The sequence below is a fragment of the Bufo gargarizans genome, chromosome 6 (assembly GCF_014858855.1).
Source record: "Bufo gargarizans isolate SCDJY-AF-19 chromosome 6, ASM1485885v1, whole genome shotgun sequence".
NCBI lineage: Eukaryota > Metazoa > Chordata > Amphibia > Anura > Bufonidae > Bufo > Bufo gargarizans.
The window spans coordinates 334,297,323-334,315,494 of NC_058085.1; the positions used below are offsets into that span (position 1 = coordinate 334,297,323).

The following is an 18,172-nucleotide window of genomic DNA, read 5'->3' on the forward strand; positions in this document are numbered from 1 at the left end:
TCTAGATGATGCACAACTATCAGTCTTGAACAAGGGCCTGTCCTTTTGCCCTGTGTCCAAGACTGATTGGTTTAACATTGAGTTGGACTTACATAGATTTTTACGTAGTATCAAACTCAAGATTTGGTTTGCCACACAAAACCAAACTGTGAGAGGTGAAGTTAATAGATTAACAGAATTGTCTTTGCACAATACAGGTCTATATCTTAAAAGTAATTTTAACCCTGTGATTGATCATCCAGCTGTTGATGCCTTTTTTCTAGCCATACGCAGGGACCTAAATGAATTGAAAAGTGTCTCTGAACACCGTGATCTTAGATTTGCTAATATCACCTCTGACGAGATGACTGCAATGTGCTCTCTGGCCTCCGACCACAGCCTCACCATCAAGTCCGCGGACAAAGGTGGTGGGGTTGTGGTAATGGACACCAGTGAGTACATTCGGGAGATTCATGGCCAACTTAACGATCCGCAGGTGTATAAACGGGTCGCACAGGATCCGAAATTTGGCTTACTAAGGGAGCTAAGAGATATTCTAAATCAAGCCCGTGAGGCGGAAATTATTGATGACAAGTTGTTCAGCTACTTGTATCGGGACAAGCCCTGTACACCTCTGTTATACACCCTGCCAAAAGTACACAAGGGGGTTTCGCCCCCGCCTGGCCGCCCAATTGTATCTGGGAGGGAATCCCTTTTTTACAACGTAGCGATTTTTCTTGATAAAATGTTGCGCCGTTTTGCTATCTCCACCAGATCATTCATCAGAGATACGGGTGATTTTTTGTCCAAAATAAATGATCTTGAGGTCCCTGCAGGCTCGGCTCTTGTGTCATTCGACGTGTGTAGTTTATACACGTCGATTGACCATGAGCTCGGCCTGCAGGCCGTTGAGACGTGTCTTAGAAGTTCTGATTATTCTGAAATTTGTCAAAAATTTTTACTTTCATTATTAAGATTTGTTCTCACGAAAAATTATTTTCTTTTTCAGGACGATTTCTTTGTTCAGTTGCGTGGAACCGCGATGGGGTCCAACGTGGCGCCCACTTATGCAAACATCTACATGGCCCACCTCGAGGAGTCGTCGATCTATGACAGCCACCACTTCAGACATGTTCTGGGGTGGTGGCGCTATGTCGACGATATCTTCTTGGTGTGGACGGGCGACACGTTGGACCTCCTTGCGTTCCACGCTTTTCTCAACGAAATCGACCCCACTGTGAAATTCACTATGGTGCAGTCCATGGATAAACTACAGTTCCTGGACACAGAGGTCCGGATCATGGGACGAGGTTTGAGCACTGATTTATTTGTTAAGCCTACTGACAAGAACACTCTGTTACGATATGACAGCCACCATCCTCGTTCCATGATCCGATCTCTACCCTACAGCCAGTTCTTGCGAGTACATCGCATAGTCAAGGACAGACAAGTGAGACATACTAGATTCCAAGAAATGAGTCAGAAATTTGCCATACGTGGATATCCGAAAAAGCTGATCAGAAACACCATTGATAGATTGGGGAATCAACCCACTGATACTACCGTTCAGAAAGAGGCTCAAAGTCCTCGCATTCCCTTCATCTCCCATTTCTCGACTGACAGCCCGCAAATTGCGGGTGTCATTCGGAGACATTGGAGATTGATAGGGAATAGTTTTCCCGAAATTGCGGAATTTAAATCACCCCCTCTTTTCTCCTATCGGAGAGGACGGAATGTGGGTGATAGACTGGTGAAGGCGGATGTGGGCAGTGCCAGGATCAATGTGAGGACAATGTGTGGTTCTACTCGTACTGGCTGCTACCCTTGCTATCATTGTATAAATTGCAAACTTATGATCAAAGGAGATACATTTTTAAATCCGGCCACTGGTGGGATGATGAAAATCACTCAATTCTTGACCTGTGACTCATCCTACGTGGTCTACCAACTTACCTGCCCGTGTGGGAAGTGGTATGTTGGTGAGACCACGTGGGATGTAAAGACACGATTGAATCAACATCGCTACTCCATCAGGAAAGAAAAGATGGATTTACCAGTGTCCAAACATTTTAAAGAGGCAGGGCACACACAGAGTGATTTGAGATTTCGTGTTTTGGAACAGGTAGAATTGGGGAGGCGTGGTGGAGATAGACAGGCTATCCTCAAAAAACGCGAGTTATACTGGATATATACGCTAAAGACGTTAAAACCTAATGGGTTAAACGTGGACTTTAGGGTGGATTAGTGTAGTTTGGCCCTGGCACTGCCCATATCCTATGCCTTCTCTACTCTGCAGGATCCGTATTCCTTTCTGTGGGTCAAATGCACGTGTGTTTCTGCATTTGAATGATTATCTTGAATCAAGTATAATTTTTTTATGAGAATTACTAAAATTTTCTCTTTTTGTTTTTAGATTCATTTTGATCTCACTGCCTTGGCGGAGACACTGCATGATGTGACGTTCATCCTGGTTCCAGTTGGCTCCCCAATATCTATTTACTTTATTCAACCAATATATGCCTGGTTCAGTGCTTTATTATTTGTGCGGAATTTGTTGTACATTGTTCTGGATGCCCCCGTGTACCGTTCATATAGAAAAATTTGATCTGTTTGACCATGGCACCTGCATTATTATGGTTGTTCTTCACCTTTTTTCCTTGTATTGAATGCTTATATTCAATTATGGATATCAATGTTGTTACTTTTTGAGAGAATAGTGGCGTGCCGTTGGGTTCCCCCTGCAATGTAGGGTTGTTTTCCCATTGTTCACGCCGACATCTCATTATTATGAATTGTCAATTAATATGTGACATTCATATACAAACCATGTAAAACAATTTTTATTATTTTGATTTTGGATCTTTGGGGCACTGTGCCCGACTACCATACGTGCTTTGACATGTGGGTGGCCGTGCGGCATTGCCCTAGGACCCATTCATTTATAATATCGGGTTCCATGGACTAGCAGCTTTATTGAGATCACTTTGATCATGTGATATGTGTTGGGTGGCACCCATTACTGCTCTGACATGCGCACAATGCATTTGATCCAGTTTCGTCCATCTTAGTTGTGGGCGTTAGCCAGCCGCTCGAAAACGGAGGAATCGCGAGATTTGATATATTCGCGCATGCGCTAATTACGTGTATTTTCGCGCATGCGCTAATTATGAGATTTTCGCGCATGCGCTAATTACGTATAGTATTTTCGCGCATGCGCAAATCATGCATGGGGACGCCAATGGAGCATGTTTAACGCCAACCATGCAGCTGCCCACCTGACAGTGAGTTTTTAATTCACCTTATTAGGGTAATCACTGACACTTATTATGATACATTCCATATAAATCACGATATGTGGAATTAATGTAGTTTTAATTTGATGTATTATTTTGGCCAAATGAGGCCAATTTGTCATATGTATTTTTCATGATCACATGTATTGTTCGTTCACTGTATATTCACTGTATTATGTTCAATTGATGTTAATCTATTTTTGATTGATGCCCTTATTTAAAGTGTGTCTGTAACACATGTGCACTGTGCTTGATAAAGACAGCAACAAGCTGTTGAAACGTCGCCTGATTTTGGGTCCAATAAACCATCTACTTTTGAATTGATTTGGAGTGCTGCTGGCTATTTTTCACTTCATGTAGTTACAGCAAATACATTTTACTGCAAACACTGCATTTTTACTATTGTAAATTGACAATACCAGTGTACATTGTATTTGTAGAAGGGGAGGGACATTTAGTTGCACCTGTCTTTAAATTACAGAAAATAAAACACATGCAATTTTGCTAGTGCCGTTTAATAATCTGTGTACAAAACTTGCAATCTTTCATTTATAGGCCTCATAATAAAATGTCTGGTAAATGGAAAAATGCAAAACAAAAGACCCATGCTTCATCATCCAAGATTCAGTCATAGCAGGATTATGTGGATGTCACCTTCGATACTGTGTTTTAGAGCCAGATACTGTGCTTTGGCCCCAGAGAAGCCTTTCAGTTTCAGTTGCATCCTCTCTGTATTCACCAGCCCCTCCCAGTGGGATGCTTTCATTTTTCCTAAGAAGAGGTGACAAAACCCCATGTGCTATCAAAGGTTCTCAATATAGTCACCATGTTGATGATTTGTGTGAGAACAATCAGCGATTGGACTGCATGAGGAGCAGGTTCAGACAGAGGTTAGGGACCCTATGCGTAGTAGTAGTAGTAGCAGTAGCAGTAGCAGTAGTTTCAATTGTAGCCATTGTAGTGGAGGTATGGGCCGTTGTTATAACAGTAGTACTCAGGGCAAATACCGAGAAGGGAATTAGGAGAGGGACCAGGAAGCCCACAATGACCTATCACAGTCTGATAAAAGTTGCGGGGAGGATGAGGACTATGATGATGCTTGTGTGTTAGACAGGACCTGGAGGCTGGATCTGGGTGCTAAGGAGAAGGAAAATACATCAGAGGAGAAGGGTGGTGGCCGCAGCAGTAATAAAAGGTGGATGCAACGTACAGCCAAAACCTCCAAAAGAACTGCCAGGGCCAGATCTGCTTCTAATGTGGTCAGCTGGAGAAATGGTGATGCCAATGATACTGTGGGCGCAGGCTCAAAACATGCCAGATCTAGACCAAACCTTTGCTGCCGCTAGCTCTGTTCGAGTATCTCCGGTATGGCAGTTTTTATCCATAAGGCTGCTCACAAAACAACAGCCGTGTGCAACATCTGCAGGATTAAAATAAGCTATGGAAGTTCAAACACAAACATAGGTACCAGGGCTCTATTGTAGCACATGAGGCGGCATCACCAGATCATATGGGAAAATAGAACTGGCCAGCGTTCCAAATCAGAACAGGTCTGTCCTCCTCCTGGTATCCTTTGCGGCAGCAGGCCCACATCCACAACCAGTAGAGTGTCCTTGTCATTATCATCCTCAATTACTTGTTTTCCTGCTCAGACTCCTTCTCCGCTCTATCATCAGTCATCGATAATAGAATGTGTGGCCAGAAAACAACTTTAAGTGCTCAGCAATCAGGTTTTGAGCAACTCACACCTGGCCAAGTTGTTGGCAGATCAGTTGCTGCTGTAACACCTAATTTTGGTAATTAAGGAGCAGTTCTGCCCATTCACCAAAATGTTATTTTTCTTTAAAATGTAATTATTCTTAATTCCATCAGCCGCAGTTTTTGCCATACTCCATCTGTCAGACTTTTGGCCAGGTGTCTACAGTGTCTTCTTCCGTAAAATGTAATTCTTTTAAAAAACGGAATTCTTCTGTATGCCACCAGTTGGACTTTTTTCCAGGCAGGCGACCGTAAATATTGTTTCATCATTATGGAAATATGACACAGTTCTGCACTTTCACCAAAATGTAATTCTGCTGTATGAGATTAGTACTTTGGTCTAGCTGTCCATATTTTTTTATGAGTCTGCTTTCATAGCGCCTACCAGTAACCATTTGGCTCCAGGAGAAGTATATAGTGGGCTCAGCATGCATGTTGGTACTTGCATCCCTGGATCCGATGAAAGCTGTAATGGCACCGGACGGGGTTAAGGGCAGAGTGTGCTTGGCGTGCATGCTGTGCCTGCGCTCCCTGGACTTTGTGTGGCTGTCATGGCCCATAACAGGTAGGAACTAGTGTTAGGGACCACTCATGGAGGCGACCTTGACATGGTGAGTGGCTTATTACGCTTTGGCCAAAATGTACACCAATGCCTTATTCAACATCCAGCATAGAGGCAGGGCAGAGTGCTGGTTTCAGAGTGCGATTGCATTTGTGTTTTTACGTTTGTATCTGTATTTCGCCATAGCAATGTGCACCTGCATACAGGGCTGTGCTGACTGAACCCCCCATATTTTTTTATTGTTTAAAAATGTCTAATTTTCTATATGACTGTGGCCTTTCCCTGGCACATACTGTGTTCCCTGACCTTATGGACTGGAGGGTAGATTGGAACAGTGGATTGAACTGGCCCAGTTTGCTTTCATTGTACTGTCTTGGCCATCCCTGAGTGTCATCTTAGAGAGTTTTTGGCGTGGCAGGCAGCGTTGTCACCCCCAAATGGACAAACTTGTCCTTCTCCAGTGTACAAAACATCACTTCTGTCAAAATGGGTCAAGCATGGATCTGTGAAGATTTTCACACACCTCTGGCTCAGGCCTATGAATAGATCTGCAATTGCTAATGGTGGATGTTGATCACCGGCCCCATCATGCCACTGCTGCTGTTTGCCTGTTTACCATCATGCTCTGTACCTTATGGTTGCTGCAGCGACTGACACAGCTGTTACTCTCCGCTGCTAATCCCCCTACTCCCACTACATTACTCCTATACAGCTGCCACTACTACAGCTACTACCCCTACACAGCCACACACATCTACTTGTCTGTTCCATGCTTTGCCGCTAGTGCTGGTAGCTACTGCTGATACTGCCCTTTCCACAGCCACACTGTACTGCTTCTGTTCCAAAATAAGGGCTCATGTACTTTCTTTCCTCTTCCGTTCGTTTTTTTTTGCGGACCGTATGCGAAACCATTCACTTCAATGGGTCTGCAAAAACAACGGAAGGTACTCCATGTGCATTCCGTTTCCATATTTCTGTTCCGCAAAAAAGTAGTGCATGTCCTATTATTGTCCGCAAATATTGGTCCGAGGCCCCATTCAAGTCAATGCGTCCGCAAAAAATACGGAACGCACACGGAACACATCCGTATGTCATCCGTATTTCATCCGTATTTTGCGCATCCATACTGTAGAAATGCAATGCACAGCCCATATTGCTCATGTGTTTGGTGATTAATAAGTTATTTTTTCTGTTTCCGATATGCAAAAAATGGATTGCATACAGAAACCATACGGATATGTTTTGTGGAATGACGGAACGGAAGAGGACTTAAATCAGAGAGAAAAAAACCTCCGATACAGAACAACGGATCCGTGAAAAATGGACCACAAAACAAAAACGGTCGTGTGCATGAGCCCTAAAGGGGATAATTTTTCCAGGCTACAACTACAGAACAAGTCACTGTTTCTTCTGACAATTAATGATTTTCTGTGTAAATATTTCTGCAGGCATTCTGCCCCCATTAATGCATATTTTTTGAATGCTTGTTAAAAAAAGCAACTGGTTCTTATGATATTAACATGTATGTGTATAAACAGGTGCTGATGTCTTCCCATGTTAAGGTATAATTTTTGGATGCTTGGTCTCAACAAGCTACTGTCCTTTTTCCCATAACACTGTGTATGTTCGAACACCATCTGCCCCAATAAGGGACAATATTCAGAAGGTTTCAATTATTCAAAATGATAATACATGTGATGGCACAATGTTTTTAAACATGGTGTTTGTTAACACCGTCCACCATGCTTTTACCCACAGCTATATATGTCAGTGTCACACTGACATTATTTGCTTTTGCTGTCATTATCAGATCTTAAAGTGGGGAGGGAGGAGAGAAACAATGAAAATTTGAAAAAAATATAAATAAATATGAAAAGATATAAAAATCAACAAGATTAATAAAAGGTAGACCTAGCCTTAATATTCAGGCCAGTTGGAGCATATTAGATTTGTGTAGAATCGATTTGGACACAAATCCCCCAAAAATTTTAAAGACAAATTGAACATGAAATTACCGGTAATTTCAAAAAGTTTGCTTATCTCTGCAATGTATTGCTGCATTTTACAACCATGTGCTATACTGTCTTTGATGATACTGATAAAAAATCCCAAGCAACATTCACAATATCATTGAATACACTGGAGAAGCCAATAAAAAGGATACAATCTACAATGCATTTGGAAAGTCTTCAGACCCTTTCATTTTTTTTATATTTTATATTACAGCCTTGTGCCAAAGTAAAAAAAAAAAATCTACTTTTCAAATCAATCAATCTGTAATGAGAATGTTAAAACATGATTTTATAAATCTTTGCAAACGTATTAATAAGGAAAAAGTAAACCTTTGCAAGGACATAAGTATTCAGACCCTTTGCGATAACACTTGAAATTTTGCTCTGAAGGCCTCCGATTTCTTGATCATCTATGAGATGTTTTTATACCTTGATTGGAATCCATCTGTGTAAATTCAGTTTATTAAACATGATTTGGAAAGACACATTCCTGTCTATATAAGGTGGCATAGCTTACAATGCATATCAGAGATAAAACCAAGCCATGAGGAGGAAAGAACTGCCTGTAGAGCTCAGAGACCGGATTGTGTGGAGGCACAGATCTGGAGATAGGTACAAAATTTCTGCTGGACTGAAAGTTCCCAAGAGCACAGTGGCCTCCATAATTATATGGAAAACGTTTGGAACAACCCAGACTTTTCCTGGAGCTGGCCACCCCACCAAACTAAACTTCATGAAAGTCAACCGTCACTGCAGCATTCCACCAATCTGGACTTTATGGTAGAGTGGCCAGAAAGAAGCTTCTTATCAGTAAACGACACATGAAACCTGTCTGGAGTCTGTAAAAAAGCACCTGAAGGACTCTCGGACTGTGAGAAACAAGATTCTCTGGTCTGATGAAAGCAAGTTTGAAGTTTTGGCCTCAATTGTAAAAGGGAAGTTTATCAAACCAGATACAGCATGTCAGATTTTTGGTGTAAAAATGTTGCACAACATGGCAATTGCGACATTTCTATGACATTTAGGAGACAAGCCACTTTTCAAAGTGGTCTATGTTCAAGGCAGAAAAGTGAGATTAGATCTAGATTATGGCGTGGAGTCTTTACTATCTGCGACATGCCATGCAACCCCCTTGTGTAGTCATACAACACAATGCAGATACACCAAATACATGAAAACTGTGCACCATTTCATAAATTTGGTGCAACCACACAATGCAAGACCAGACCAAAAAAGATGTCAAACTGGGCTGAAGGTTCATCTTCCAACCAGAAAATAACTGTAAACACACCGCTAAGACAACACAGGAGAGGCTTAGGGACAACTCTGTGAATGTCCTTGAGTGGCCCAGCCAGAGGCCTGACTTGAACCCAATAGAGAATCTCTGAAGAGACCTGAGGATGGCTGTCCACCGACGGTCCCCATCCAACCTGGAGGTTCTGCAGAGATGAATGGCAGAAAATCCCCAAATCCAGGTGTGCAAACCTAGTGGCATCATACCCAAGAAGACTGGAGGCTCTGATTACTAGTAAATGGGAGATTTTAGTTTTTCCTTTCCAACAAATTAGCAAAGATTTCTAACATTCTGTTATCACTTTCTCATTATAAGGTATTGAGTGCAGAATGACAGGGGAAAACTACATTTTTTTAATTTTAGCACAAGGTCGAAACATAACAATATGTAAAAAAAAGTGGAAAGATCTGAAGACATTCCAAATAAATAAACTGAATGAAACCCCTTTAATTTTGGTAAAAACTGTTGTAGAGTACAAGAGACTTTTCTTGGAAACTGCTTAGAGCAAGCAAAATGTAGTCTTTATTGTCTTGGACAGGCATAGTAGAAAAAGAAAAGTCAGGAAACACTTATCCCCTACATGCCTGGACAGAGTATATGGATGTGAATTATTTATCACGCCTGCATAGACAATGTACAGGAAGTGTACTTTTCCATTTTAATGTTTTTTCCTGCAGAACAAATCTAGGCTTGTGTTAAATGCGCTGAGATATATCATTTATATAATATTAGTCATCTCTATGGGTTGCTCTCATGGAAGGTGCTTTGTTGGTTACTTAGCTTTGCCTGTACATTTATCAAGTTTACTGGTGCCATAAAAAATTATCAGAGGCTTGTTAAACTAACACTAGGCTCACATTGTGTTGGGCCAGGGGTATATAAACTATAGGGGCTGAACATGTGGCTTCTACAGTTTGGTGCCCTTGCGAGTAGGCGCGAGCCCTTTTGGGTTCCATACCCTTTGTTACTGAATGAGAAGAATTTGTGCAGAGCTCCCCTCTCAATGGTCTGGAGTACTGGTTTAAGAGTCATAGAAGGGCATGGGTGGTGAGACATGGTATCGTAATGAGAGGCCCATTATTGATTTTTGCTATGGTACATAGCTATATATTGCATAGTTTTACATTAAAGGGATGTTCCACCTTTTATATATTGATGACCTACCACTTGGATAGGTCATCCATATTAGATCAGTGGGAGTCCGACACTCGAAACCTCCACCAATCAACTGCTTGCAGTAGCCAAGTGGAAGATGCTAGAAGCAGAAGGCTTAGTCCACTGGGTAATGTTTGTGCGGGGCTACTGTTATGGAAACCTTTAACTAAAAGTTAATTGTTTCCTTGAATTTAACCCCTTAGTGACCACCCATATGAATTTTTGTGGCGGTCACTAAGAGGCCTTAGGCTGGGCCGCCACCTATTCATGGCAGCCCAGTCTCAGGGCTGCTTGGGTCTCCCATGCAGCAGAGAGCAGGGGCTCGGCTCTCACATGAGAGCTGTGCTCCTGCTCTAACAGCCCAGACTGTCAGGAGCGCCAATCCAGGCTGGTTAACGCCTTACTACGAGCAATGGTGCCCGCTGCATGTAAGTGGTTACAGAAGCAGCGGACTAACTCTGTATCCCATCAGCACCACGCAAATGAGATTGCAGGGGGTGCTGATGTTTGAATAGCAGGCCGAGACATAGTATGAGCCCCAAGCCTGCCTTGCGTGTTCCCAGTAGGCTGCGCCTCTCTATAGTCTATTATAGTCCCTTTGTGGGACTAATAAATGGTTAAAAAAGTAAAATTAAAACATTCCAATTAAAAAACAAACTTTTTTCCCCCCAGGAAATAAAAATGCTTTTCAATGGAAAAAATAGCAAAAATAAAATCTCCACATGTTTCGTATCGTCGCATCCTTAAACCGCACTACACAAATATAATGTGAATTATTCCATACAATGAACGTTGTAAAAAAAAACAAAACAAATGCCAGGATAGCTCCCTTTAAAATATGTAGTATCTAAAAACCATATATATAATGTAGACTATTGTATCAATTGTAATATAAAGACCTTTGCGTCGGCATAAATGGTACTGACACTGTACGTCTATATGCAGTGTACAAAGAGACCAGGTAGTGGCAAGATCTGCGTAGTAGCTTAGTGTACAATAGCCGCCATATGCCGATCCCCGCTTCTATAGACTGCAAACAATATTGCATAGATTTGTTGCAAACAAAGTTTATTGGAGCTAAATTAGTGTCCGTAATGTAGCTCATATATTGCACCAGTTTAGCTCCCAGGTGCAATATATGAGCTACATTACAGACACTAATTTAGCTCCAATAAACTAACAGTGAACCGAGCTATTTTACAAACTAGCAGCTCACTTATCTGTTTGCAACAAATCTATACAATATTGTTTGCAGTCTATAGAAGAGGGGATCGGCGTATGGCGGCTATTGTGCACTAAGCTACTACGCAGATCTTGCCACTACCTGGTCTCTCTGTATACTGCATATAGATGTACAGTGTCAGCACCATCTATGCCGACGCAATGGTCTTTATATTACAACTGATACAATAGTCTACATTATATATATGGTTTTTAGATACTACGTATTTTAAAGGGAACTATCAGTGTTTTAAAAAAAAATTGTGGTGCACTATAGTTTAAATAAATTTGATTTACTATACTTTCAATAAATTTTAATTGCTATTACAGCCTGTCTCCGTGTGTAGCCGAATGTAGGTGTGCCCTACTATTATTTATCAATATTACTTCTCATACGAAGATTGTGTGAATCTTTCCAGTAGGTGAACCCTTTCCATATATTGGTCAATAGGAGAGCCATCTCCAAACACTATGAAAAATAAAAATGTTATAGTTCTGTTATTTAAAAAAAATTGGAAGAAAAAAAACTCTTGGTCACTAAGGCCTCTTGCACACAAACGATGTGTGCCCGTAGCCATATTGCGGCCCGCATACAGCGGACCCATTCACTTCTGCGGACAGAACGGAAGCACGGATCGAAACCCCACGGAGGCAGGACGGATCACGGACCCATTCAAGTTGAAAAGCGGACAGGAGTACTCCTTTGTGTAACTTCGATGTCAGCCAGTGGCAGCTCATGTGTGACACCTGCCGTTTGCTCAGGCCCTTTGAGGAGGTCACGTTATTTGTCAGTCGCCAGGACTATAAGATGAATAACGTCATTCTACTGCTTCATGTCCTGGAACAGATGCTGGTAAATCTGGCTGGTCAGGGGACTGGAGACATGGTGCCTAGATCTCACGGCCACATGAGCCCTGTGGGGGCTGAACTGGAGGAGGAGGAGGAAAAGGACATTGGAGCACAAGCAATGTGTAGCGAAATGGGTGGTTTTTACACACAGGTGACAGGAGAAGAGGAGCAGCCAGAGGAGCTACAGGGTGATGAGGAAGACAAGGCAGATGACCCAGACACACTGTGGCAGTATGCAGTGGAGATGGAGGCAGGGAGTCCCTCCGAGTCACTTGCACAAATGACCCGATGCATGCTCACTTGCTTGCGTAGTGACAGCCGAATTGTCACCATACCAGTCCAAAATGGGGGCCTTGTTTACACCCGCAAAGAGGGAGGACAAACTAAACTACTATAGAGACATCCTACATAGTGAGTTGGCCGCTGCCTATTTGCGCCATCGTCCATCCTTTCGCACGTATGAACCGGGGGGCCCTTTGCACTCATGTTCCAACTGCCATGGCTGCTGTGGCAGGGTGGGGGGGGGGGGGTAGGAGCAGTTCCAGCTCCATCAGCAGCAACTTGAGACTAGAGTCGCTGATGAGCAGCTTTCTTCACACGCCTATTAAAGAAACTACTTACCAGCAGCAGCAGCTAGACCTGGAGCAGGACCTGAACCAGCAGGGGGTGGCATACTTGGACACTACCCTGCCACCCCTACTGCCCGGCCAGTAGTGTGGCATCAGAGCAGGTGTTTAGTGCCCCGGGGGCCATAGTTGCCCCAAGAAGAACTCGCCTGTCCACCCAAAATGTGGAGAGACTAACCTTTGTCAAGATAAATCAGGCGTGGATCAGCCAGGATTTCCACCCACCAATGCCTGATGCATCAGAGTAGATCATCCATGGTACCACACCAACCCTTTGACACAAGAGACCGGTTTCTTCTGCCTACCTGCCTCAACTACTATTCTGATGCTGCCAGCCGCCTGATGCCACACATCTGATGCCAAGTGCTCTTTATTCACCCACCATCTTCAGCTGGTACTCGTATTGCCATCCACCTCCCCACTCTGTCACCAGGTCACTCTGTGGTCTCCTGATGCTGCTGCCACCTCCTCACTATGTCAACTTGCCACTCTGTGGTCTTCTGATGCTGCTGCCACCTCCCCACTGTGTCACCGGGTCACTCTGTGGTCTCCTGATGCTGCTGTCACCTTCACACTATGTCACCTTGCCACTCTGTGGTCTCCTGATTCTGCTGTCACCTCCACACTATGTCACCTTGCCACTCTGTGGTCTCCTGATGCTGCTGACACCTCCACACTATGTCACCTTGCCACTCTGTGGTCTCCTAATGCTGCTGCCGCCTCCCCACTCTGTTAGCAGGTCATTCTGCGGTCTCCTGATGCTGCTGCCACCTCCACACTATGTCACCTTGCCACTCTGTGGTCTCAAGATGCTGCTGCTGCCACCTCTCCACTGTCATTGTGCCACTATGTGGCCTCCCGATGCTGCTGCCACCTCCACACTGTCATTGGGCCACTCTGTGGTCTCCTCATGCTGTTTCCACCCTCCCTACTTCATGACTGGGCCACTTGAGTTATTTGGTCAGTTTTGGCCCCGTGACTGCCCTAATAAGTGAAGTGTGCAGTGATTCTAAGAGTGATGCCTGTCATCTGCATGTAATTCTGACTCACAGTATTCTTTAATGTGATGGACTGAACCGTCACTGGGGCTGCTGGAGAAGCCTGAGGGCCAGCCTCCTTCCTAAAGACTATGGACCGAGAACTATGTATACCCCCTAAGACCTTTTGGGGTGACAAGGAAAATGAACCCTGATTTATGTGTGTAATTTATATGCCACATATTTCCTATTGCCCATTAAAAAGGCATGGTGTCGATTCAGCAACACAAAAAGGGTTAACTCTGCACTGAGACTCCCAATGATTGTGTTAGTGATGGGATTAAGATAGTTGATTATAATAGCAGCCGACTCCTAGATGAGTAGATCACCCTATGATACACTCAGGAGGTAATCCCATCACATGTGACTCCTCTCTTTCTATTCATTCATTATGGAGGGGGTGAAGATGTCTGTTTGCATGTTGTTAATGGTTTATTGTTTTTAAACTTCTTGAACTGTATATATACTGAGTTGGTCTTCAATAAAGGGAGTTTACTACTAGCTCTTGTAAGAGCTGTTCCTGGTACCTGGAGCCTTGTCGTAGGTCCAGGGTGGGTAGGAGACGGCGAGACCTCAACCAAGCTTTGGCGGTTCGTGGGGTCTGCAGTGCTTACGGTGTCAAGTGGAGTGCTTAGAGCCCTCGGGAAGCGCTAGAAGCATCCATCAATGGAGGTACCCGGTCGGGGTGCCAGGAGATCTGTTACATTTAACTTACACAGCAGACTCCCTATGTGCAAGGCACAGTGTTATACACCACTATAAAGGCTCTCTGCAGCCAGATAATAGCCCTTTCTTTAACCCGATTTACCGCAATAAATCCGTATTAAACCAAATTTTTTTCAAAAAATTCGGCAAACCGGCCGAATCAAATTTTTTATTAATTTGCTCATCTCTATTTGTGTGCAAGAGGCCTAAGGCCCAAAACAGGCTGTTCATTAAGAGGTTAAAAAAAAAGTTGCACTGTCTTAGTCTACATATCCTCATTTACTTTCAGACATCCTGATATTCAGTTTGCAGTCGGTTTCTGGATTTAGACTTTCCTCACTTGGACTCTCCTAGCATTACATACTGTATCTGTGTGTCCAGGATGCTGCTGTCTTTACTGGCTCTCATATACAGCTTCATTCTTGGACTGATATCCTCCTCTATGGCTCATAAGGGATCTGAATGGGGCGGAGGAGCTGTAATTGCACTGCTCGCCGCAGCTGATTGGCTAGGGTGTCAGGAGTTGGTCCCCTGCAGATCTGTTATTGATGACCTATCCTGAGGATAAGTCATCAATATAGGGAACCAGACAACCCCTTTAAAGGGACTAATTGCAAGATCAGACTACATTCAAGTTTTGTTTGTAGTCTGTAACCATAGAAAACATAGATCTGCATATGGCCTGTGGAAACAAAACAATGGGAAATTTTAAATTAAAACATATTGCAAAGTTGCTACATTTTTCCTTTCAAATAAACTGGGACATTAAATGATTGTGAAAGGGAACCTAAACATTAAAACTTTCTCAATGAGAAAGACACACTGGCCCTTTAAGCAACTGCTAGATTCTTCTAATTTCTTCTGTTCACTAAAAAATGGCACAAAAAATAAATAGAGCAATCACAAAATGGGAAATTTGAAGACAAAATGGAATTAAAAATAAAGAGCAAGCTAGCAAGAAGTCTATGAGACGGAAGCAGGATGGATTCTTAGCCAGCAACACATAAACTGTTCTTACAGGGCTTCCGGAATGATCAGAAGCTTCTCCTGCACCACTTGCACAAGGAAGTTCTCTCTTTGGGCTACTTAGATGGCGGTCAGACTCTTTGAACTGGACAAGTTGTTCATCTAAAGCCTCCTTTTGGAGCTGCAGTCTTTGAGCATGCCCGGATTGAACACCTAACTCTTTTTCCAACAAGCAGACTGATCTGTCTTTCAATTTAATTGCATCCATCTATAATGAGAACAGAAGAAATATCACTTGTATGCAGCTGTACTGGGTGATACGTTCACCAGACACCGCCCTAAAGGGGTCTTCCAGAATTTTACCATTACACGGCCTATCCTCAGAATAGGCCATCAATATCTGATTGGCAGGGAGGGGTCTGAAACCTGTTGATCTACTGTTCTTGAGTCGCTACGGAATTGGAGGTCTGAGGCAGGACTACATAGCTCTATCCGTGGTGTAGTGGATGGAGATGGCTACTGCAGGGCTGCTCCCATTCACTTCAGTGCTAGCAGTGCTGCAGTAACCAGTTCCTCCACTACACCATGGATGGAGCTGATTGGCATAAAGTGCAGGGTGTCAGACCCTCACCAATCAGATATTGATGGTCTATTACGAGGATAGGCCATCATTAGTAAATTTCTGGAGTAATCTTTCAGCTCTCCTGACCTGTCTGTTGAAAGGGGTTTTCCAGGATTTTAAAACTGACGACCTATCCTTAGTATAGGTCATCAATATCAGATTGGTCCGACACCCTGCACCTCCACCGATCAGCTGGTTGAAGCAGTGGTGAGCAGGTGTAATTACAAGCCGTCCCATTCACTTCTATAGGACGGCTCTGTAATATACCCTTGAATAGGAAGGAGCCGTCCCATAGAAGTGATTACACCTGATCACCGCTCAATGTCAGTGGCAAGCTGGCAAACAATGAAGGGGAGGTGCGCTGGCATGGATTGTTGCTGATTGGTGGAGGTGGTGGGTGTCATCATCGATATAAAAATTCTGGAAAAAACCCTTTAAGCAAATATTTGTATTCCTCATGGTAAAACAATTTTCGATCATCTGTTATTACAACTTTACATAGTGTTGTGTTGTTCCTTCTGGAAATGTATCAAGAAATTGACAACCGGTGTTATCAATCACCTTGTCAATGGGACTTGTCGCTTAAAGGTTTGACACTGTCCAGTCAGTGCTAAAAGTGTATAGACAAGGAGGACGTAATACTCAGTTATCAACTTATTTCTACATTTCTAGGAGGAAACAAAGGAATAGCATGACACGGATGGGGGAAGCAAGTATTTACTAAAACACACGACATACTGTATGTGTCTGATTCTTCTACCGTTAAGATGACCAATAGATTTTGATTAAGAAGATACACTTGAAACAAAGAAGGGTTTCGATCAAATGGAATGGCTGTAGTATTTTGTTTGAAATTTCCTTTGAGTTATATATCTTAACCTTATCCTACCTGATTCTGCAATTAATTATTTCTATTGTGGTATTCTAAATATACTGCAATAAAAACAATTTTTTTTGTTCATTTTACTTTCAAATATTCAGTGTAGATTTCATTTTCCATCTTTAAAAAGAGCACAGCATTTTTGTAACTTGGCATATGGTCACTAAAACCTAGAACCTAAAATCTAGTCCACAAAGTAACGATAGAAATCTTAAAGTCCCACCCTCACGTCAAAGAGTGTCTGACAAAAAAAACTGGCAAAAGAAAAAATACTAATTATGGCTACTTTCTCACTTGCGGCCGGATCCGGCAAAACTTATGCCAACTGATGGCATTTGTAAGACTGATCAGGATCCTGATCAGTCTGAAAAATTTCCGGATCAGTCATAAAAATGCATTGAAATGCCGGATCCGTCTTTCCGGTGTCACCTGAAAAAACTGATCCGGCATTTATTTTTTTCACCTTTTTTTCGTTCTGCGCATTAGGAATCCCAGCATTCTGGTATTTTTTGCTAATACATTCCTATGGAAAAAAATGCGGATCTGGCATTCAGGTAAGGCCTCTTTCACACTTGCGTTGTTTGGATCCGGCGTGTACTCCACTTGCCGGAATTACACGCCGGATCCGGAAAAACGCAAGTGTACTGAAAGCAATTGAAGACGGATCCGTCTTCAAAATGCTTTCAGTGTTACTATGGCAGCCAGGACGCTATTAAAGTCCTGGTTGCCATAGTAGTAGTGGGGAGCGGGGGAGCGGTATACTTACAGTCCGTGCGGCTCCCGGTGCGCTCCAGAATGACGTCAGAGCATTAATTCCGGATCCAGCCTTGCGGCAAGTCTTCAGGATTTTTGACTGGAGCAAACAGCGCAGCATGCTGCAGTATTTTCTCCAGCCAAAAAACGTTCCGTTCCGGAACTGAAGACATCCTGATGCATCCTGAACGGATTTCACTCCATTCAGAATGCATTAGGATAATCCTGATCAGGATTCTTCCGGCATAGAGCCCCGACGACGGAACTCTATGCCGGAAGACAATAACGCAGGGTGAAAGAGCCCTAAGTCTTTTCATGCTGCGGTTTTATCTTTGTCCTGAACAGTCAAAAAGACTGAACTGAAGACGTCCTGATGCATCCTGAACGGATTGCTCTCCATTCAGAATGCATGGGGATAAAACTGATCAGTTCTTTTCCGGTATAAAGCCCCTAGGACGGA

The 18,172-nt window shown here is 43.1% G+C and overlaps 1 protein-coding gene across 21 annotated transcripts in view; it reads right to left on the reverse strand.

Annotated features, from left to right (window-relative positions):
• Positions 1-18,172, reverse strand: part of LOC122940834 (janus kinase and microtubule-interacting protein 3-like) — a 96,376-nt gene that overhangs the window by 67,299 nt on the left and 10,905 nt on the right. For 12 of the 21 annotated variants that reach the window (XM_044297636.1, XM_044297632.1, XM_044297627.1 and 9 more), the window contains exon 2: positions 15,510-15,725. The exons of the other annotated variants lie outside the window; for them this stretch is intronic. In XM_044297636.1, coding sequence (XP_044153571.1) covers positions 15,510-15,725 — 216 coding nt within the window. The remainder of the gene's footprint in view (positions 1-15,509; positions 15,726-18,172) is intronic. 21 annotated transcript variants of the gene reach the window in all.